Source organism: Jaculus jaculus, chromosome 18 (genome assembly GCF_020740685.1).
Source record: "Jaculus jaculus isolate mJacJac1 chromosome 18, mJacJac1.mat.Y.cur, whole genome shotgun sequence".
Taxonomy (NCBI): Eukaryota; Metazoa; Chordata; class Mammalia; order Rodentia; family Dipodidae; genus Jaculus; species Jaculus jaculus.
Window position 1 is genome coordinate 50,539,937 of NC_059119.1, and position 23,292 is coordinate 50,563,228.

The 23,292-nt window shown below is 50.4% G+C and overlaps 1 protein-coding gene across 1 annotated transcript; it reads left to right on the forward strand.

Moving 5' to 3' along the window:
- Positions 1–9,599: 9,599 nt before the first annotated feature.
- On the forward strand, positions 9,600–21,757 carry Haao (3-hydroxyanthranilate 3,4-dioxygenase). The gene is made up of 10 exons (XM_004660127.2): positions 9,600–9,789; positions 12,895–12,973; positions 14,897–14,980; positions 15,235–15,341; positions 19,024–19,113; positions 19,368–19,411; positions 19,697–19,842; positions 20,718–20,786; positions 21,142–21,224; positions 21,309–21,757. The coding sequence occupies exons 1-10, from the start codon at positions 9,710–9,712 to the stop codon at positions 21,385–21,387; spliced, it is 861 nt and encodes a 286-aa protein (XP_004660184.2). The 5' UTR covers positions 9,600–9,709; the 3' UTR covers positions 21,388–21,757.
- Positions 21,758–23,292: the final 1,535 nt, after the last annotated feature.

A 23,292-nucleotide genomic window follows, 5' to 3' on the forward strand; every position in this document is an offset into this window, starting at 1 on the left:
GCTGGCATCACTATTGCATCCAGCTATACGTGGGATCTGGAGATTCAAACATGAGTTCTTAGGCTTTGCAGGCAAGCACCTTAACCGCTAACCCATCTCTCCAGCCCCAAGCTCTTGTTTTTATTAAACTTAGAAATCCTTCCTTAAGCTGGGAGTGGTGGTGCATGCCTTTAATCCCAGTACTAGGGAGACAGAGGTAGGAGGATCACCATGAGTTCAAGGCCACTCCAAGACTACCGAGTAAATTCCAGGTCAGCCTGGGCTAGAGTGAGACCCTACCTCAAAAAAAAAAAAGAAAAAAGAGGGCTGGAGAGATGGCTTAGCAGTTAAGCGCTTGCCTGTGAAGCCTAAGGACCCTGGTTCGAGGCTCGATTCCCCAGGATCCACGTAAACCAGATGCACAAGGGGGCACACGCGTCTGGTGTTTGTTTGCAGTGGCTGGAAGCCCTGGGGTGCCCAGTCTCTTCTCTCTCTCGCTCATGCTCTCTCTCCTTCTCTCTCAAATAAATAAATAAATATTTTTTAAAAAGAAAAAGAAAAGAAAAGAAACCCTTCCTTAGATCCTAACCCTTTCCGCTCCCCTGAATACCTATGGAAAGGGACTAGAAACGTACCTTAAAAACCAGTTTATTCTGTCCCTAGGACGCCTCCTTCACCATGCTCCCCCAGCAACACCATCTTACATGTGAACTATCTATTGATTCATTAGTTAATGGCATAGGAGGGGCTGTACTGATGTCACCAATCACCTGGTCCATTTATGACACTCTCTGGCATTGTCAGTCCTTTTTCCACAGAATCTGCCCATTTGCTCAAGCTGGGAGCAGGTGTCCAGTCCTTATGGCCCTATTCCAGTCATCATCCGATACAACCCTTGAGGGTTTTGTTGCTCCTAATGGTCCTGAATAAGCCCGTGAACAGGATACTGTCACTGTGATTACAAGTGAAGGTGGGGTAGGGGCTGGAGAGATGGCTTAGCGGTTAAGGCGCTTGCCTGCGAAGCCTAAGGACCCATGTTCGACTCTCCAGATCCCACGTAAGCCAGACACACAAAGGTGAGGAAAACGCAAGGTCGCACGTGCCCACCGGGTGGCGCAAGTGTCTGGAGTTCGATTGCAGCAGCTGCGGCTCTGAGATGTCCATTCTCTTCAGCTGCCTGTCTTCTTTCTATCTCTTTCAACTTGCAAATAAGTAAATCAAAATATTTTTAAGGGCTGGCGAGATTGCTTAGAGGTTAAGGCACTTGTCTGCGAAACCTACAAATTCAGGCTGGAATCTCCAGGTCCCAAGCAAGCCAGGCACACGGTGGCTCAAGCATGCAATGCCGCACATGTGCACAAGGGGGCGCACGCATCTGGAGTTCATTTGCAGCAGCTGAAGGCTCACTCGTTCTCACTCTCTCTGCCTCTTTCTCTCTCTCAAATAAAAAACAAAAAACAATTAAAACTATTTTTAAATAAATAAAAAGAGAGAGCCAGTTGTGGTGGCACATGCCCTTAATCCCAGCACTGGGGAGGCTGAGGTTGGAGGATCTCCATGAGTTCAAAGCCAACTTGGGCTACAAAGTGAGTTTCAGGTCAGCCTAGACTAGAGTGAGACCCTACCTCAGAGCGGGGGTGGTGGGAGAGGCTGAGTTAAACCTTGCTTGCTTCGCCTGCTGACCCAGGTTCATTTCAAAGCCATCCATGTGAGGCTGGATACAAAACATGGCTCGGGCGTCTGGTACTCGTTTGTGGTAGTGAGAAGCCCAGGAGTGCAAGAGAGACAAGATCCACTGCCTCTGTGTGGTCCGTACAGAGTTGTGTGCACGGGCTACCGCCCCATTTGTCCTCATGGGATGAAAATGGAAGACTTTCCCTGGGGGTGTCCCCTGCATTTGAGCTGTTTTGTTGATGCTTGAGTTTTGTTTCCTATTATAGCAGCTAATGTTATCTCCAATATAAAGTTTAGGTTTTGAAATAATGTATTTAAAGATGTAAATAAAAGCCGGGCGTGGTGGCGCACACCTTTAATCCTAGCACTCAGAAGGCAGAGGTAGGAGGATCGCTGTGAGTTCGAGGCTACCCTGAGACTACATAGTGAATTCCAGGTCAGCCTGAGCTAGAGTGAGACCCTACCTTAGAAAACCCAAAAAAAAAAAAAAAAAAGATGTAAATAAGATTTGGTTTTTTTTTAGGCAAGCCCAAGCCCAACAGTCTTCTTTTTATTTTATTTTATATTTATTTATTTATTTGAGAGCGAGAAAGAGGCAGAGAGAGGCAGAGAGAGGGAGAGAGAGAACGGGCACGCCAGGGACCTCCAGCCACTGAAAACTAACTCTAGATGCATGTGCCCCCTTGTGCATCTGGCTTACGTGGGTCCTGGAGAGTCAAACTGGGATCCTTTGGCTTTTCAGGCATATGAATTAACCGCTGAGCCATCTCTCCAGCCCTCTCCTTTTTCTCTCTTTTTTTTTTTTTTAAATGTGAGAGTGAGGGAAGAAGAGAGAATTGACACGCCAGGGACCCCAGCCACTGCAATCAAGCTCCAGATGTGTGCACCTCCTTGTGCGCATACGCAGCCTTACATGCTTGTGTCACTGTGCATCTGGCTTATGTGGGACCTGGAGAGTTGACATGGGTCCTTAGGCTTCATAGGCAAATGCCTTAACTGCTAAACCATCTCTCCAGCCCGTAAGACGTAAATAAGTTTTATTGCACTCAGGTGGCAGAGACAGGATGACGAACTTTAGGATATCTTGGGCTTTGCAGCAAGACTCTGTCTCAAAAAGGAAAGGAGGGCTGGAGAGGTGGCTTAGCGGTTAAGCGCTTGCCTGTGAAGCCTAAGGACCCTGGTTCGAGGCTCGGTTCCCCAGGTCCCACCTTAGCCAGATGCACAAGGGGGTGCACGCGTCTGGAGTTCGTTTGCAGAGGCTGGAGGCCCTGGCGCGCCCATTCTCTCTCTCTCCCTCTATCTGTCTTTCTCTCTGTGTCTGTCACTCTGAAATAAATAAATAAATAATAAATTAAAAAAAAAAAGGAAAGGAGAGGGCTGGAAAGATGTCTTAGCAGTTAAGGCATTTGCCTGCAAAGCCTAAGAACCCCAGTTAGATTCCCCAGGACCCATGGAAGCTGGATGCACAAGGGGGTGCATGCATCTGGAGTTCGTTTACAGTGGCTGGAGGCCCTGGCATTCCCATTCTCTCTTTCTCTCTGCTTCTTCCTCTCTATCTCAAATAAATAAAGAAATAATAAAATATATATATATATATATATATATATATATATATATATATATATTATTTTTTTTTTGGTTTTTCGAGTTAGGGTCTCACTCTGGCTCAGGCTGCTCTGGAATTCACTATGTAGTCTCAGGGTGGCCTCGAACTCTCAGCGATCCTCCTACCTCTGCCTCCCGAGTGCTGGGATTAAAGGCATGCGCCACCATGCCCAGCTCCTTCCCTTTTTTAAAAAATATATTTTACGCCGGGCGTGGTGGCGCATGCCTTTAATCCCAGCACTCGGGAGGCAGAGGTAGGAGGATCGCTGAGAGTTCGAGGCCACCCTGAGACTACATAGTGAATTCCAGGTCAGCCTCAGCTACAGTGAGACCATACCTTGAAAAACCAAAAAAAAAAAAAAAAAGGGAAAAAAAAAGGAAAAGAGAGGGCTGGAGAGATGGCTTAGCAGTTAAGGTGCTTGCCTGTGAAGCCTAAGGGCCCATGTTCAACTCTCTAGATCCCATGTAAGCCAGATGTACAAAGATGAGGCACACACAATGTCACACACGCCCACTTGGTGGCACAAGCGTCTCAAGTTCAATTGCAGTGGCTGAGGCCCTGGCATTCCGATTCTCTTCTTTCTCTATATTAATTTTTTTTTTTTTCCAAAAAGGAAAGGAGGGTCAGGTGTGATAGGTGCATGCTCTTTAATCCCAGTACTTGGGAGGCCGAGGTAGGAGGATGGCTATGAGTTTGAGGCCACCCTGAGACTACATAGTGAATTTCAGGTCAGTTTGGGCTAGAGTGAGACCTTACCTCAAAAACCACAAAATGTGAGAGAAGAGTACCAAAGTATAATGACACATTGTATTAAAATGCATTAATGAAATCCATTACTTTTATTGCTAATTTCCCAAATAAATAAATGATAAATAAGTAAACAGAACAGAAATGACTTAAGCACACATATCATAGTGTTGTAGAGCAATTTCCTTCTAACTGAAACGTCATCCCTGGAGGAGGCTCGTTAAGAACTTGAGACTCAGGAAGTTCTGAGGCTCAAAGCTCATTAAGTCTCAGGAGCTAAAAGAGCCTTGAGAGGGGCTGGAGAGATGGCTTAGCAGTTAAGCACTTGCCTGTGAAGCTTAAGGACCCAAGTTCGAGGCTCGATCCCCCAGGACCCACGTTAGCCAGATGCACAAGGTAGCGCATGTATCTGGCATTCGTTTGCAGTGGCTGGAGGCTCTGGTATGCCCATTCTCTCTCTCTTTCTCTCTATATCTGTCTGTTGCTCTCAAATAAAAAATAAAAAAGAGCAGCTCACAAGTCTTAGAAAGTTCCTGAAACGTTCCAGATTTGTTCGAGAAACAACTATTTATGAGACTCTCCTACCAGCTGAGTACCAGCCGATCACATTGCGAGCCCCAAGAACACTGATTGCCTGAGTTGTGGAAGAGCTGCCTTTTGATTCATCCAGGCTCCTGTAACTCCTCACCCACACTCCCGTTAGTAACCCCAATCAACTCACTGGGGTTCACCAAGGTGCACTTTGGTGTAATCGCCTTATTGGTCTGTTGGTGGTGCCCTATCTGAGAGTGAACAGACGTTCGTTCACGTCTGTAACATACAGAATGTGAGGGAATCACTCAGAGACTTATAGATATAGTTGTGGACACACGAAAATGGCTGGAGGGATGGCTTAGTGGTTAAGGCATTTGCCTGCAAAGCCAAAGGATCCAGGTTCGATTTCCCCAGGACCCACATTAGCCAGATGCACAAGGGGGCTCACTCGTCTGGAGTACGTTTGCAGTGGCTGGAGGCCCTGGTGTGCCCATTCTCTCTTCCCCCCTTTCTCTGTCAAATAAATAAAATTAAAAAAATTTAAAACTCAGGTAAGCTAAACAGAAGAATACACCTGCAAAGCCACCTTTGGACCCACCAGGTTCAATTCTCCAGGATCCACATAAGCCAGATGCACAAGGTGGCGCATGCATCTGGAGTTCATTTACAGTGGCTACAGGCCCTGGCACACCCATATCCATCCCCCCCTCAAATCAATTAATCAATCAGTAAACTCCATCTATGAACCATTCATGAGTGGCATACCTGAAACAAAATGACACCAAATGGTTTTGGGAAAACCTCCGCCAATGGTCTCCTTCAGTCAGTGACAAATAAACCATCTCATTCACTCCTGCTGCAGTGGGTCAGCTGGGCAGATCTGCCACCTGAAGGGTTCATAGCCTTCCCTGGAAACTAGAGGGAACCAAAGAGTTAATAACTCTCCCTAAAACTAGCAGGCAACAAAGAAGCCACAGAGGCCTGAGGCCTTGACAGGCTACTCCCGATTGATAAAGTTCCCTAAGCTCAGAAAACCTTGAGGACCAGAAACCGTGTGGTTGAGGGGAGGTACCCTCCCTAGATAATTTGGCTAAAAGAGCTTATTCCGAGCAAGAACACAAATAACTACAGTTCCTTATCGACTTCCCTTGGACCTGCAGCTGGTACAGTCTGTTTTCCCTTTCTTCTTTTAAATAATCTTTTTAAGATTTTATTTTATTTGCTCATTAGAGACAGAGGGAAGGAAAGAGAGAGAGAATGGGCACGGCAGGGCCTCCAGCCACTGCAAAGGAACTCCAGACGCATGCACCTCCATGTGCATCTGGCTTACGAGGGACCTGGAGAATTGAACCTGGGTCCTTAGATTTCACAGGCATTTGCCTTAACCGCTAAGCCATCTCTCCAGCTCTACAGTCTGTTTTTCTTAGGCTAATAAGCTTGCACCCCAGCCTGGCCCAGGGCTTCGGCCTTCATCCCGTGGGAAGGCTGCTGCCCCTCGCTGCTTCTCTCGATAGATAGTCTGTCTGGAGAGATCAAGTCCCGTGTTCTCTTTTGCTTTTCTCTTCCACTTTCCTTACACCACCTCTCCTGGGGTTTGCTGATGTCTGCTGTGGTCTAAGATGGCTTCGCTCAGCTGCTGTGGGTCCCTGGCCACTTCCTGCGGACAGCCACTCGTCCTGGGCACAAGGTGGCAGCAGAGAGCCAGGTGAGGCTTTCAGCGGCTGCAAAACCTCGGGAGCACCCTCCAGTTCGGGTGGCCTTCAGTGTTCAAAACACATCCCAGTGACCTCGTGGCCCAACAGTAGCCGGTCTGACTCCAAAACACATCCCACTAAGCCATCTCTCCAGCCCATAAAACAGTGTCTAGCCACACAGCCCAAACTAGACACGGGCATATCCAACTGAGATCCTGCAGCAGCAGCTCAGCCTGTGTGCAGGGTGAATCTGGATAATTCAGATGCCCCAGATTTTTCTTATGGCCTGAGTCACGTTATTTCGGTACATCAATTAAAATACAAAGAGATGGTTTAGCGGTTAAGACGCTTGCCAGAGAAGCATAAGGACCCAGGTTCGATTCCCCAGGACCCACACAAGCCAGATGCACAAGGTGGTGGTGCATGTCTGGAGTTTGTTTGCAGTGGCTGGAGGCCCTGGAGCACCCATTCTCTCTCTCTTTCTGTCTCTCTCTCTCTCAAATAAATAAATATTTAAAATACAGGGTAACTATCACTCTTTTCTTTGTACTCTGTAATAGAACACCTGCGAGTTTGAAAGTAGCTATTTTTCCCTCCCTTAGTGTGAATTCATTCAGGCCTTCATCTACCCACCCATCCATCCCTCCATCCACCCATCCCTCCATTGATTAAATAGCCAGAGTAGACCTACCACATCACACAGACACACACCCTCAGTGTGTCCTTGTTGATATCTCTGATCAATTGTACATAATGGACATAAAGAAAGTGGTTAGTAGCCAGGCGTGGTGGCGCATGCCTTTAATCCCGGCACTCGGGAGGCTGATGTAGGAGGATCACCATGAGTTCAAGGCCACCCTGAGACTACATAGTGAATTCCAGGTCAGTCTGGGGTACAGACCCTACCTCAAAGAAAGAAAGGAAGGAAGGAAGGAAGGAAGGAAGGAAGGAAGGAAGGAAGGAAGGAAGGGGGGAGGGAAGGAAGAGGTTTGAATTATTTATGAGCCAAATAATATTCTAGCAAGAAATGTTCAGCAAAGTATATATATACTTAAAAAATAAATAACTGGAGCCAGGCATGGTGGCACACATCTTTAATCTCAACACTCGGGAGGCAAAGGTAGGAGGATTGCCATCAGTTTGAGGCCATCCTGAGACTACATAGTGAGTTCCAGGTCATCCTAGGCTAGAGTGAAACCCTACCTCGAAAACCCAAAATAAATAAATAAATAAATAACTGGGCTGGAGAGATGGCTTAGCGGTTAAGGCACTTGCCTGCAAAGCCAAAGGACCCAGGTTTGATTCTCCAGGACTCACGTAAGCCACATGTACAAGGTGGTACGTTGAGTCTGGAGCTCATTTGCAGCGGCTGAAGGCCCTGGCACACCCAATGTCTCTCTCTCTCTCTCTCTCTTTATCTATCTGCCTCTTTCTCTCTCTCAAGTAAAAAATAATAATAATAATAATAACTGAAAAAACAAAGGAGGAGGCCAAAAGGAGAAGGGTTGTGGTCCCAGCCAGGTGGTCGGGGCTTCCGTGGCACACCTGTCTGGGTTTTGACTTGCACCTGTGCATCCTTGCTGTGAGAATCTGCCCACACCAGGGCGCAGTGGGTGTGGGGGGCGGCCAAGAGAAGAGGTAGGATTTCTTCTAGTCTTCCATGTGCATTCTGAGGTCAGAGGCCTGGGGCATTGTCCTTCTGCCCTGCCTCTCACTTCCATACACCACCCTCTGGTTTTCCCAAGAGTCCTGAGTCCTGAAGGGAGAGAAGAAAAGCCACGTGGTGGTCTCCCTTTCCCCCTCAGCATCCCTACACGCAGACCCGATGGTCTGCCCCGAGGTAGCCTTGGACCAGCCTCTCACGGGTCTGAAATCTTTTTATTTTATTTTTTATTTTTTTGGTTTTTCGAGGTAGGGTCTCACTTTGGTCCAGGCTGACCTGGAATTCACTGTGCAGTCTTAGGGTGGCCTTGAACTCATAGCAATGATCCTCTTACCTCTGTCTCCCAAGTGCTGGGATTAAAGGCGTATGCCACCACGCCTGGCACGGGACTGAAATCTTTAGCCTGGGTTTGTCTAACCACCCCAGCAAAGGGCTAAGATACCCAGGGCCATTTTCATCTGCCAAATTCCACATATTGTGTAACTTAAGATGTGCAAAGGCAGCCGGGTGATGAGGTTATGGTGATACCAGCCTAGAACCCCAGAACCCCAGGCTGAATGAAGCAGGGGCATGGAGAGGTTGTGGCCAGCATGGATTACATAGCGAGTTCTGGGGAAGCAGCCTGGGTTATAAAGTGAGACCCTGCCTCAAAATAAAAAAAGAGGGATTGGAGAGATGGCTTAGCGGTTAAGGCATTTGTCTGGAAGGTCAAAGGACCTCCGTTCGATTCCCCTGGACCCACGTAAGCCAGATGCACCAGATGACGCATGCGTCTGGAGTTCATTTGCAGTGGCTGGAGGCCCTGGTGTGCCCATTCTCAATCTCTCCTCCCCCTCCCTCTCTGCCTCTTTCTCTTTCAAATAGAAATCAAATATTTAAGAATAAAGATTAGTGAAAAGAAAGAAAGAAAAGAAAAAAGCTGGTGGTCATGGTGGCATACGCTTCCTTTAATCCCAGCCCTTGGGAGGCAGAGGTAGGAGTTTGGCTGTGCGTTGGAGGCCAGCCTTAGACTATGGAGTGAATTCCATGTCAGCCTGGGCAAGAGGGAGGCCCTACCTCAAAAAACAAAACAAGCTGGGCATGGTGGCACATGTCTTTAAACCCAGCCTTTGAGAGGCAGAGGTAGGAGGATTGCTGTGAGTTCGAGGCCACCCTGAGACTCCATAGTGAATTCAGTTCAGCCTGGGCTAGAGTGAGACCCTACCTCAAAAAACAAACAAACAAACAAAAAGGCAAGCAAAGGGCTGGGGTGTAATGTAGCTCAGTGGTAAAGAGCCCTTGGGCTTTTCAAACAGGAGGCCCTGGGTTTGATTTCCAGAACAAGGGGGAAAAAATAGAACCGAAATGAGGAACTTAAAACCGTGCTAGCTGGGCATGGTGTCACATGCCTTTAATCCCAGCACTCTGGAGGCAGAGAAACAGGAGGATCGCCGTGAGTTCGAGACCGCCCTGAGACTACGTAGTGAATTCCAGGTCAGCCTTGGGGTAGAGTGAGACCCTACCTCGAAACCAGGCATCTGGTCAGTGGTCTGCCTGGATCTGGTGTCTCACGCAGGCTGGCCAGGTAGCAGGCTCCTGGGACGCTGGCCAGGTCCAGAGATGGATGTGGGCCTGGGAGTGGGGGAGGGGGGTCGCTGCGACGTGAGCCTGGGGCACCGTGCAAGGCTCCGGCCCAAGCAGGGTCCGATGGGTTCCTCTGCTCTTTGACCTCGGGGCGCTGATCCAGGAGGCTGGCCACGGCCAGGCCCCTCTCCGACGGATGGCCCTGCTGCCCGGTGACGCGCGTGGGCTGCAGAGTCCCGAAGGTTCGCCATGGAGCGCCCGGTGAGTGTGAAGGCTTGGGTGCAAGAGAACCGGGCCTCCTTCCAGCCCCCCGTCTGCAACAAGCTCATGTGAGTCCTGGCGCGACCCCTCCCCACATCCATGTCACCCCCTCTGTCATCACCTCTTTTCCCCACCTACTTCCTTGAATTCTCCAACCTCAAAGCCTGAAGAAGGGGGTGGTCACCCGGGCTGGGTGAGTAGCTGTCGTTCCGTGTCACCGCTCTTGGGCCCTTCCTCTTTCTGGTGACTTCAGGGGGGGAGTGTGGGCTTGCTTTCTTTTTTATTTATTAAATTTATTTATTATTTATTTATTTATTGGTCTTGCTTTCTGATGATGGCTGCAATGGCTCTGAGTTGATGGGAGATGAGCTAACCCTTTCAGGGCTGGAAACCAGCTCCTTAGATGGGATGTTCTCGGGGAGCATGGTTTTCAATGTCTCAGGTTTACAATAGAACCCAGATGAGGGGAGTCGGCTGAGCTACACAACATGCCCTCAAGCATCGAGCCTGAGGATCATCTTGATGGGGGATTTTCTTTTTTTTTTTTTTTTTTTTTAAGGGTCGGGGAGAGGAGCGGTGAAGTCTCATGTAGCCTAGGCTGTCCTTGAACTCTGGTGTAGCTGGGATTATAAACACGCATCCCCCATTCCAGGTTCATGCCTGTTGGGGATGGAACTCAGGGTTTAGTGCATGCTAGGCAAGCACTCTACCAACTGAGCTGAAGTTCTTGATTTGTAGCTTAGACACACACACACACACACACACACACACCCCTCAGCCCCTCCCGAGGCCCACCTGCTTTTACAATCTGCCTTGTCCACCGCTGTCTTTCAGCCCAAGACCTCTTAGGCTGTCCTCTGTGTTCCCTTCCTCCCTCTTCCTCAGTTCCAAAACTGGGCTATATATATATTTTCTCCTCCTCCTCCTCCTTCTTCTTTGGTTTTTCGAGGTAGGGTCTTGTTCTAGCCCAGGCTGACCTGGATTTCACTCTGTAGTCTCAGGGTGGCCTTGAACTCACGGCGATCCTCCCACCTCTGCCTCCCGAGCACTGGGATGAAAGGGGTGCGTCACCCATGTCCGGATGTTAACTGGGCTTTTTTTTTTTTTTCCCCACCTCTTTCCTACCCCATACACACCTAGGCCCATAGTCAACACGTCTGTGTTTCCTCAAGTCATCTCCAGTAGGTTAGGGCTTCAACGCAGACCAGCTTCAGTCGCTGACTCTCGGAGAGACAGGCTGCTTAGTGAATCCTTGCAGCATTCCCCGATGGGGTGAGATTTATAAGTAACTTTCTCAATGTCACAAAGCTAGCGAGGGACAATGTCCACATGCAGGCTTAACAACAGCCTACTACAAAGTCCGGGCACACTCTTGGTCACCGTGGCTAACAGACCACATCCTGCCTCCGCCTTGAAGCTTGTATCCGGCTGTCTCTTCCCCTCACTGCGCAGCTGTCTGTATTCTCTCATTCCCATGCCTCCTCTCTCTAGCCTACTTCAAAAATAAAAAAAATAAACCTGGACCAGCATGATAGTAAACACCTGTAATCCCAGTACTCAGGAGACTGAGACAGGAGGATCCCCAGGTTGAGACCAGCCTGGCTACATAGTGAGACTGTCTCCAAAAACAAAACAAAAACCAGAAATAAACAAAATGGCTGGGGGGGGGGGAATGTAGCTTAAGGGCAAAGTACATGCTTAGCTTGTGCAAAGCCTTAGGTTGCATGCTAAGCATTGCGAAATTGAAGAGCTGAGACTCCCCGCCACCCCAGAGTTCAAGGTCTGGGTCTTTAGCCTGGTGTGGGTGGTGCAAGCCTTTAATCCCAGCACTGGGGTCGGCGGGGAGGGAGGGGGCAGAGGTAGGAGGATCGCCATGAGTTCGAGGCCACCCTGAGACAACAGAGTGAATTCCAGGTCAGCCTGGACTAGTGAAACCCTACCTCAAAATCCCACTGCTCCACCCCCCAAACAAAGGTCTGGCTCTTTGACTGGGCCCCTTCTCAAAACTGACCCTCTTCCAGCCACTTCTTTCCCAAAACATAAGAGAGAGAGAGAGAATTGGCATGTCAGGGCCTCAGCCACTGAAATCACACTCCAGATGCTTGCGCCACCTGGTGGGCATGCGCAACCTTGCGCTTGCCTCACCTTTGTGCACCTGGCTCACGTGGGATCTGGAGAGTCTAACATGAGTCCTTAGGCTTTGCAGACAAAGGCCTTAACTGTGAAGCCATCTCTCCAGCCTGCTATTCTGTAATTCTGAACTTGGGAGGTGAAGATACGAAAACGAGTCATTCAAGGTCATCCTCTGCTACCTGGCGAGTTCAGAGCCAACCTGGGATACATGTGACCCTCTGTGTCTCAAAAATAGTTAAAAAAAAAAAAAAAGTAAGCTACGGAGCTGGAGAAATGGCTTAGTGGTTAAGGAGCTTGTCTACAAAGCCAAAGGACCCAGGTTCGATTCTCCAGGAACCACATAAGCCAGATACACAAGGGGGTGCACGCATCTGGAGTTTGTTTGCAGCAGCTGGAGGCCCTGGTGTACCCATTTTCTCTCTCTCTCTCACACACACACCCTGCCTATTTCTCTCTCTCTCTCTCTCAAATAAATAGAGAGAAAAACTAAAAATATTCTTTTAAAAAGTTAACTGCAAAGCTAGCATTATCTCCTCATTTACAGATGAGCAAGTTGAGGCTTCAAAGAGTTAAGTAGCATGCCCAAGATTGTAAAGACAGACTGGATCCCAGGAGGCTGGCTGGAGCGCCTGTGTTTTTAAACCCATCACAGTGACTTGCCGCTGCCTGAACCCCCGACTAGCTGTCACAGTCCCCTGTCTCCCCGAGAGCAGGGCCTCCAGCTGGTGGAGCGTGACAGACAAGTTGTGTGGGGCGGGGGAGGGCTCCCCTTTTCTCTTCCGGAACTGGAAATCTTCAGTGTGGCCCAGAACATCTTATGAACAGTGTAACAGGGCCACCATCACACTGCTCCCTGTTGGCCAGAGGACATGGTGACACACAATCACGCAGAGATGTCTAGATTCACACATCATAAGCTGGAGGGTGGGAGGCAGGTGCACCAGGTCCTCTCCTGTCCCCACGAGCCCTGGTCCCTCCAGCCACCACCCTCTCAGGAGCTGACCCAGGATCCCCGCCTCTCCTCTCCTCTGCTCACGCAGGCACCAGGGACAGCTCAAAATCATGTTCGTTGGAGGTCCAAACACCAGGAAGGATTATCACATCGAGGAGGGTGAGGAGGTACGTGGCAATTATCCCTCTGCGCCAGCCCCGTGGGCAAGAAATGCCACCTCGGGGAGGCGGGTACAGAGACTTCCTGCCCCAGGGCCAGAGTGTGTGGCTCAGAGAGGGGCAGACATGACTGTGACCTTAGACTTGTGGGAACTGCAGGGCCACCTTTGACTGCTGTCCTCTTCCTCTGAGCTGAGCCAGGGAACTCTGCTGTGGACGGCTCCACCACAGGGACACGCAGCAATCTGTGTTCGGTGGGATCCTGCCCCCCGCCCCAGCCAGCCTCAATACACATGGTTGCCCTCCCAAATGAGACCTAAGTACCAAGACACTCTCCTTCTGTGACCCCAAGAGCCAGGTTCTCCTTCTGCACATTCAGGAGCACAAGAAGGCATCTTGGGATGGAAAGGGTGAGGGATGGAGAGAGGAGGAGCAAAGTGGCTGAGAGGGCTGGGCCCCGAGGAAGCGGCTAGGGCTAGGTGACCCCTCCTAAGCTCTAGAGGGTACAAACCCTGAATCGCTAGGGGCAGTGTGTGCTGGGGGCTGGACTGAATCTTCCTTTATGCCTTCAATTTTGTACTGTGCTTCTCTATCCCTAACCAAAAGCACCTAAACAAAGGTGAAATTAAAGCAAGGGCTGAGGGCTGGAGAGATGACTTAGTGGTCAAGGCGCTTGCCTGCAAAGCTGAAGGACCCAGGTTCAATTCCCTAGGACCCACGTAAGCCAGATGCACAAAGAGACCCATGCTTTTGGAGTTCTGTTTGCAACAGCTGGAGGCCCCGGTGTGTACATTTTCTATCACTCTGCCTCTTTCTCTTTATCAAGTAAATAAAAGAAATAAGAAAGCAAGGGATGAAGGTGGGCATGGTGATACAGGCCTGTAATCACAGCACCTAGGAGGTGGAGGTAGGAGATCAGGAGTTCAAGGCCAGCGGCTGGGCGCAGTGGCGCACGCCTTTAATCTCAGCACTTGAGAGGCAGAGGTAGGAGGACTGCGGTGAGTTCAAGGTCATTCTGAGACTGCATAGTGAGTTCCAGGTCAGCCTGGGCTAGTATGAAACCCTACCTTGAAGAACCAAAAAAGAAAAGAAAAGTTTGAGAGAGAGAGAAGGGAACTCCAGATGTATGCTCCACCTTGTGCATCAATCTGCCTTTGTGTGGGTACTGGGGAATCGAACCCAGGCTGTGAAGCTCTGTAAGTGAGAGCCTTTAAACACAGCCTTCTTTCCAGCCCTAACGCTGGCTTCTGAGATAACCCCGATCTGACTCACCTATCACTCAGAGTCCATGTGCCCAATTCCTTCCCTGGGAAAGTCAGGTGAGAGGGAAACTCAGAAGAACCTCTGACTAGCCCCGTGATTGGACAGGTCGTGTCCAAACCTTTTTGCTCCGCGTCCATGAAAGGATTTGATGTGTCTAGGGTCCTTCACACCTCTCATCTCTTTCCATCTTGCCCTCCTGTGAGGGCCTTTCCGGGTCGCAGAAGCTAGACTTGATTTAATATCGGCCTGAGCTAGTACACTTAATCTTTCAGCTAGCCCCAAGCCCCAAACGTGATTTACTTCCAAATGCACATAATTCTTTTTGGATTGCCCGTGGCTATTGGGGATTTTCTGTTGTCAGTGATCTCTCTGCTCTTGGCCAGGCCTGCGGATTGTCACAGGAAAGGCCTCTGGGCAGGGGACAAGACAGGAAAATTCCAGAACCTTGCTACGGTTTTGTTCAATGGCTAAGTACCTTGGAGTTGGCCTCGAAAGGGCCTAGATAGTCTAGACTCCCCACCCTCTGAGTTTTCTTGATAGTAGCGGGGGTCTGAGGCCTTCAGGAAGCTTTCTGGGTTTCCTATCAGCACTCAGGGGCCCAGCAGGAGCCAAGCCTCCCCCGCCTCCAGGAAGGCTCCAGGAGGTCCCAAGCTCTTCTTTCTCCCATAGGTGTTTTATCAGCTAGAAGGAGACATGTTGCTCCGAGTCCTGGAGCGAGGTGAACACCGGGATGTGGTCATTCATCAGGGAGAGGTGAGGAGGAAGATGAAGAGACAAGGGGCACCACAGAAACCCATCCTGGTCACTTGTCCCGACCCTCCTGCCCACCCGACGTGCTTTGCCCATCCTCTGGGCTGCCCCATTTTGAGCCCAGGCTTACATTCCCTCCAGTCCCCTGGGTAGAGCTGGACAGCCAGGGACCCCTGCTGTCCTGTGGGTGGTCTGGGGTGACACGGAGGTCCCCTGGAGGAGCAGCAGCCTTACTGGGCACCCCTCTGCCCCTGCAGATATTCCTCCTGCCTGCCAGGGTGCCTCATTCCCCGCAGAGGTTTGCCAACACCATGGGGCTGGTGATCGAGCGGAAGCGACTGGAAACTGAGCTAGATGGGCTGCGGTAAATGTCCCTGCCGGTGGGGGCGGGGGGCAGTGGGTGGGTAGAAATGGGTGGGTAGAGGGCCAGCAGTGGGGCAGGGGACACAGTTCAAAACTTCAACAGAAAGTGTCCTACATAGGATCGTCATGAGTTCGAGACCACCCCGAGACTACATAGTGAATTCCAGGTCAACCTGGGCTAAGGTGAAACCCTACCTCGGAAAACTGAAAGAGAGAAAGAGAGAGAGGAGGAGGGAGGGGGGAAGGAAGGAAGGAAGGAAAGAAGGAAGGCAGGCCGGGCGATCATGACGTACACCTTTAATTCCAGTATTCAGGACCCACAGGCCCTACCTGGAAAAAAAAAAAAAGAAAAAAAGGAAAGGGCCATGTGTGGTGGTGCACACCTTTAGTCCCAGCGGAAGTTCGGGGGATAGAAATATAGCTCAGCAGTTAAAGACACTTGCTTGGAAACTCTGATGGCCAGGGTTCAATTCCCCAGTACCCATGTCAAGCCATGTGCACAAAGTGGCACACGTGTCTGGAGTTTGTTTGTGGTGTCAGGAGGCCCTGACACACCCATACTCACTCTTTCTTTCTGTCTTCCTCTCTCTGAAATAAATGTAAGTAAAAGTATTTTTTTTTTTTTAAATAAAGTCAGGTCTAGAACAATAGACCTAGCATGGAGGCCCAGCAGGGAAGGGAAGAACCTAGGTCCTGCTCAGAGTGGATTCCACCCCACTTCCTGTTTTGACTCATCAGTCTGATTGTTACACTCTAAAAAGAGGAAGCCCCTGAAATGCAAAGGAACAAAGATTTTCCTGAAACTAAGTTTAGAATTTTTTTTCAAGTAAGAAAGTTTAAATTTTTCAAGTTACTGGAACTAAAGTTCTTTGATCCACATCTTGATTTATTTTTATTTATTTATTTGAGAGAGAGAGAGAAAGAGGGAGAGAGAGAATGGGTGTGCCAGGGCCTCCAGCCACTGCAAACGAACTCCAGACACATGCGACCCCTTGTGCACCTGGCTAACGTGGGTCCTGGGGAATCAAACCAGGGTCTTTTGGTTTTGCAGGCAAATGTCTTAACTGCTAAGCCATCTCTCCAGCCCCCACATCTTTTTATAAAAAATAATTTCATGGGCTGGAGAGATGACTTAGAGGTTAAGGTGTTTACCTGTGAAGCCAAAGGACCCAGGTTTGATTCCCCAGGACCCATGTAAGCCAGATGCACAAGGTGGCACATGCATGTGGAATTCATTTGCAGTGGCTGGAGGCCCTGGCACACCATTCTCTCTCTCATTCTCTCTCTCTTAAATAAATAATTAAAATATTTTTAAGATTAATTTTTTTTCAAATTTTTGTAATTAACTTCCATGATCATAAAATATATTCCATGGTAATTCCCTCTGTACCCCACTTTCCCCATTGACACTCCACTCTCCATCATATCCCCTTCCCCTCTCAATCAGTCTCTCTCTCTCTTTTTTTTTTATGTCATGATCTTTTCTTCCTATGATGATGGTCTTGTGTAGATAGTGTCAGGCACTGTGAGGTCATGGATATCCAGGCCATTTTGTGTCTGGAGGAACATGATATAAGGAGTCTGCCCTTCCTTTGGCTCTTACATTCTTTCCGCCACCTCTTCCACAGTGGACCCTGAGCCTTGGAAGGTGTGATAGAGATATTGCACAAATAACTAAAATACTTTAAAAGCAAAGTACATTTGCTATCCACCCCCTGCCCTCCAGTCAGATAAAAGCAGCGCTGAGACTTCTACCTTGTTCTTTCTGTGAGCTGCCTATGCCTCCCAACACTGCAGGCTTGCATGGGATTGGGTTTTGCCTTGTTTGGTTAGAAAACTCCTGCACATTTCTCATACTATTAAACCCCACTATTAATGCTGTAACACAGTCTATCTATTCTACTGCATAATAGCCTGTTGTGCAGGCAGATACCTGGCCTCGCGTCCTAAAAGGAGTCTCTCAAAGGAGCTTCACAGAGGAGGCTTTAGTGACTTATTGGTGTCCTCAATAACATTTTATAGCAAATTCAATAACGGATTTCATCTGGCTGCTTTTGACCTTTAATAAAAGCCAGGGACTCAGCATTAAAAAAAAATAATAATAATGCCATTCTGAAGGCAATTCCCAAGGGCACTGTGATCCCTTTATGGAACTTTCTGGTGGGCAGCGCATTCCGGGGTAGACGTGGCGCAACCTGTCTCGCCCTGGGCAGAGCTGAGCCTGTTTGTCAGTGAGGGTTGAAAAGCGGAGCTGGACCGGCCCCGACATGGGTCCCAGGATTCAGAACTCAGGTGACAGCTACTCCTTACCCTTGCCGTGTGCCGTGTGACACAGCGCTGTCCTGTCTTCTTGGCCTTCTTCCCAGGCCACCAGGGGAGCTCACTGCCCTGGCTGGAAACACCTGGTCACCACAAGGACCCCCGAAGGCTTATGCTTACAGGGCCAGGGCCTTCCCCAGAAGAGAAGGCCTAGCTCTGCCCCACTTCTCGGCTGTGACCCCAGAAAGAGAGGCCCTGACATTAGGGGTCTTCACATTGGCCACGGAAGTTTCCTTATACACTGACCTGAAGCATCGTGGACAGACTTGGATCCAACGTTCTCTTACTTTCCCGGACTGTCTTGAGACCAGCCTACTCTGACACGGGCTGTTTCATCCCTGTCACTTTGTCTTGCTCCCATAGGCTCTGAGTTCCCAGCTTTTTAAAAAGTTTTTAATCTAATTTTTTAAAATTTATTTATTTGAGAGCAACAGACACAGAGAGAAAGACAGAGGGAGAGAGAGAATGGGCGCGCCAGGGCTTCCAGCCTCTGTAAACGAATTCCAGACGCGTGCGCCCCCTTGTGCATCTGGCTAACGTGGGACCTGGGGAACCGAGCCTCGAACCGGGGTCCTTAGGCTTCACAGGCAAGCGCTTAACCGCTAAGCCATCTCTCCGGCCCTTATTCTAATTTTTATTTTATTTTTGAGTGACAGAAAGAGGGAGAGAAAGAGAGTGAGAATGTCCATGCCAGAGCCTTTCAGCCACCGTGAGCTAACTCCAGATGTGTGCGCCCCCTTGTGGCACGTTGCGACACTGTGTGCCTGTGTCACTGGGCATCTGGCTGTGAGGGACCGGGAGATTTGAACATGTGTTCTTAGGCTTCACAGGCAAATGCCTTAACTACTAAGCCATCTCTCCAGACCCCGCCCTTCTGAGGCAAGCCCAACAGACTGGCCTTTTTTATGAGAGAGAGCAAGAGCGAGTGAGCAAGCGAGAGAGAGAATTGGAGCACCTGGGCCTCCAGCCACAGTCATTGAACACCAGACGCGTGTGCCCCCTTGTGTGTGTGCGCCCCCTTGTGCGTGTGTGCCACCTCGCCTGTGTGCGCAACTTTGTGCAGGTGTCACCTTGTATGTCTGGCTTATGTGGAATCTGAGGAGTCAAACATGAGTCCTTAGGCTTCACAGGCAAGTGCCTTAACCACTAAGCCATCTCTCCAGCGCTGAGTTCCCTGCCTTGTGAATGGGGGACCTCATGCTGGTGGAAGAGTCAAGTGTAGGAACGTGGTGAAAACATGGATCCCTGGGCTGTGCGAATACAGGACGAGGATCCAGGCAGAAAACCGCAAGCAGAGCCAAGCCTGACCCAGGCTGCCCTGAAGCTAGATGGGCTGTGGATGACCTTGACCTCGACCTTGGCAGGTACTATGTGGGGGATACCGTGGATGTCCTGTTTGAGAAGTGGTTCTACTGCAAGGACCTTGGCACGCAGTTGGCCCCCATCATCCAAGAGTAAGCCACCAGCCCGGTCCCTCCCCTTAATATCACCTCAACCTGCTAACGTGGAGGGAGGAAGTCTTCCCCATGGGGAAGGGACAGGGCTATCTTACAAGGCTGGGAGGAGAGGAGGGGGGATAGTCAAGTCCTGTGAGGGCCCTGCAAGTGTGTGGTCTCTTGTGGATGACATCATATGTTGTGTGTGTCTCTTTGGCTTCTAAATAGGAATTCCCACCAGCCATGACCCTCTTCTCTGTTCATTCCCACAGGTTCTTCCACTCGGAGCAGTACCGAACGGGAAAACCCAACCCTGGTGAGACGCCTGGCCATCACCTTCCTTCCCTCCCTCTTCTCTCTCATTCCCTCCCTCCTTCCCTCTCTCTTCCTGAGTCCTCTGCCCAATACTTAAGGGGCTAAGAAGACGGAACCAAACGGTGCTCCCGTGTCAACTGCTCAGTCACTGGGCTGGACCCAGGTCCCATTCTAGCTACTGACAGCCCAGGGGAGGGGCGTGGAGAGGACCCCTTGAACCTGGGTCTGCTGGGGCTGGGTGGGTGGAGCCCAGAGGGCACTGACCATTGCTGTGCTGTGGGTGCAGACCAGCTGCTTAAGGAGCCACCGTTCCCGCTGAGCACGCGCTCCATCATGGAACCCATGTCTCTGAAGGCCTGGCTGGCTGGCCACCATGAGGAGCTACAGGCAGGCACATCCCTCAGCCTGTTTGGGGACACCTACGAGAGTCAGGTAAGGTAGTCCTATGCTACCTAGGGCATCTGCCCAGAAACCTGTGAAGTGAGAACTAATCTTACACCACACACACACACACACACACACACACACACACACACACTCTTTCTGTCTCTGTAGAGGCTGTGGACATGAGTGAGCGTAGGGTACTCTTGTCCCCTTCTTGTCTCAGAAGACAATAGTGAGCCAGGCGTGGTGGTGCACGCCTTTAATCCCCAGCACTCAGGAGTCAGAGGTAGGAGGATCGCTGTGAGTTCAAAGCCACCCTGAGACTCCATAGTGAATTATAGGTCAGCCTGGGCTAGAGTGAGACCCTGCCTCAAATAAACAAACAAAAACAAACAAACAAAAAATGGTGATCAAAAGACAACAGTGTTGTTGTGACCAGAAATCTTCTGAGGACTTTGGGGCTGGAGCAATGGCTTAGTGGTTAAAGCGCTTGCCTGCAAAGCCTAAGGATGCAGGTTCGACTCCCCAGTTACCCTCATAAGCCAGATGCACAAGAGGGAGCATGCATCTGGAGTTTGTTTGCAGTGGCTGGAGACCCTGGCACACCCATTCTCTCTCTCTCTCTCTCTCTCTGCCTCTTTCTGTCACAAAAAAATTAAATAAATTATTTTTAGAGCTGGAGGGATGGCTTAGCAGTTAAGGTGTTTGCTTGCAAAGCCAAAGGACACAGGTTCGATTCCCCAGGACCCACGTTAGACAGATGCACAAGGTGGCTGGAGTTCATTAGCAATGGCTGGAGGCCCTATATGTGTGTGTGTGTGTGTGTGTGTCCCTCTTTCTCTGTGTCAAATAAATAATTAATAAAATTTTTAAAAAATATTTTTTAAAAGAAAGACAGAAAAATCTGTTTTTGCCCTCATCAGGTCATCGCTCACGGACAAGGCAGCAGCGAAGGCCAGGGACAGGACGTGGACGTGTGGCTTTGGCAGCTGGCAAGTGGGACCCTGAGAGAGGGAGGTTCAGCTTCCCATCCACAGGGATCAGGCTGCTCCAGGGCCCTTGGTTCCCATAGTGCCAGTGCCCCCCGGGGGCCTCCCTGCGAGGGGGGCCTTCAGGAGAGGGCTGAGGCCCCACAGCCTACCTTTTCTTTGTTGCCGTTTCGTTTGTGGGTGGCTGCGGAGGGAAGCCAGGACCTCGTGTTAGGCAAGTGCTCTTAGCGCCGAGTACACAACCCCAGACCCCACCCCGGACGTTTTCATTTCGAGACGGGGGTCTCGCTAAGCTACCCAGCCTGGCCTTGAACTCACTCTTGACAGCCCCCACTTGATCCTCCTTTTCTTCACACAGGAGGGCTCCTCTGTGGTGACAATGCAGGGACAGAGTCTGAGCCTGACTCCCGATGACAGCCTCCTGGTACCAGCGGGGACCTCGTGAGTACATGGCAGCATTTTCCCCAGTGGCAGGGCCACATGATCCAGCCTTGCCCGACCTCCTGCCCACTTATGTCTCCACAGGTATGTGTGGCAGAGAAGACAAGGCTCTGTGGCCCTGTCTGTGACCCAGGACCCTGCCTGCAAGAAGCCTCTGGGGTGAACCCCTCCCTGCCGTGGGCCCAAAGCAGCCCCGGGGGAGTCTGAGTGCCATCCTGGGTGCCACCCTTGCCAAACAGTTCCCCTCGCCCCGCTGCATGTCCATCTATAGCCCCAAGCACCTCGGTATAGTCCACATCAGGCCCTGGACATCACTGGCATCCGTTCTCCTACCATCTTCAGGCCGAGATGCCTGACTCCTGGGGTGCCAATGGCTCTCCTCTCTCTTAAGTGCTATAGGCACCGTGGGTTAACCAAATACGATATTATGCTCACCCATGCCACCATTGTTCCCATGGGCCCACCTGTCTGCCACCAAGGAGGCGCTCAATAAAGGCGCCCTGGTGAACAGCTGTGGGCTATGAGTGGCAGGCTGTGACGTGTTATGTCAGGTGTTTGGGAACCCAAAGTAATCACGGGCGTGTTGGAGGGCTTCTCATTGGTCGTTGCGGCCTGTGCATGGGCATTCCTTACTCTGCAAAAATCCTAAGGTACACATGCTCTGGGTCCCATCCCAGTAGCGTGGTTGAGGATATCTCTGTCTCCGTCTTTGTTCCCATCAACTCAATCACGTATTTATCCATTCATTTATTTTGATTTTTCGAGGTAGGGTCTCACTCTAGCTCCGGCTGACCTGGAATTCACGATGTAGTCTCAGGGTGGCCTTGAACTCACGGCGATCCTCCTACCTCTGCCTCCCAGTGCTAGGATTAAAGGCCTGCGCCGCCACCACGCCCAGCTATTTCTTGACCTAAATTAAAAACAAACATAGGGCTGGAGAGATAGATGTCGTAGTGGTTAAGGCACTTGCCTGCAAAGCTAAGGGACCCAGGTTTGATTCCCCCAGAGCCCATGTAAGCCAGATCCACAAGGTGACGTATGTGTGTGGAGTTGGTTTGCGGTGGCTGGATACCCTGGAGCACCTATCCTTTCTTTCTCTCAAATAAATAAATAAAAATAAAACTATTTAAAAAAAAATAGGTGTGTGATGGCACACACCTTTAATCCTAGCACTTGGTAGGCAGAGATAGGAGGATCACTGTAAGTTTGAAGCCAGCCTGAGACTCCATAGTGAGTTCCAGGCCAGCTTGGGCTAGAGTGAGACCCTACCTCAAAAAACAAAACAAAACAAAACAATACAACCCCCCCAAAAATTCAAACAAAAAACACCCACCTTTTATTGAGTTTCCCAATTGCAGAAATCATTTGTGCTGACTACAGAAAACGCAGAAGTCCATAAAAGGCCACATCCCCACCCCTAATTAACCCTGGGTCACAACTGCTGCAGGGTCAGGAGTGGGGCGGGGGGGGGGGGGTGGCAGAGGGAGAGAACAGGCGAGCCCCAGCTTTGGTAGGCAGCCTGGGCTGAGAAGGGCCTGACAGTGTTGAGCTGTACCTGTACCAAACTCGCCCGGGGCGCGGGACCAGAACTTCCTCTAAAAAAGGGAACCGGAACCCTCAGCTCCCTGCCCAAGCCCTGTGGTTGACAGCGTTGACACACTCTAATGGAGGGCACGAGGATCATGTCTTTGCCGAGGGCGTTTCTGGCCCTGGCAGCCGTGGGCACCTGCCCCTGCCCCCCGTCCCAAGGCCTTTCTCTCCTCCTCCAAATGGCCGTGGACCAGCGCAGCTAGGCAGAGGCCAGAGCTGGGAAGAGACTATGGTGTGTTGGGGACAGGCTCCTGGCTCTGAGCACTGGGGCCTGGAGGAGAGGGGGTGAAGCCCCATCCCAGGCAGGAAAGCCAGACAACCAGGGCACCTTGTTCTCTCCTCACTGCTCTCCGAGCAGGTGTGGCAGCGCTGAACTTTATAGATGAGGCTCTGACGGGTTTGGAAGTTGGAAATTGGGAGCTTTTTTGTTTGTTTGTTTGTTTGTTTGGTTTTTGGAGGTAGGGTCTCACCCTAGTCC

Coding starts and splice junctions, on each gene's coding strand:
- Haao (XM_004660127.2), top strand. CDS start 9,710: ATGGAGCGCCCGGTGAGTGTGAAGGCTTGGGTGCAAGAGAACCGGGCC. Junction 14,981..15,234: donor TGGTCATTCATCAGGGAGAG/GTGAGGAGGAAG, acceptor CTGCCCCTGCAG/ATATTCCTCCTGCCTGCCAG. Junction 21,225..21,308: donor CTGGTACCAGCGGGGACCTC/GTGAGTACATGG, acceptor ATGTCTCCACAG/GTATGTGTGGCAGAGAAGAC.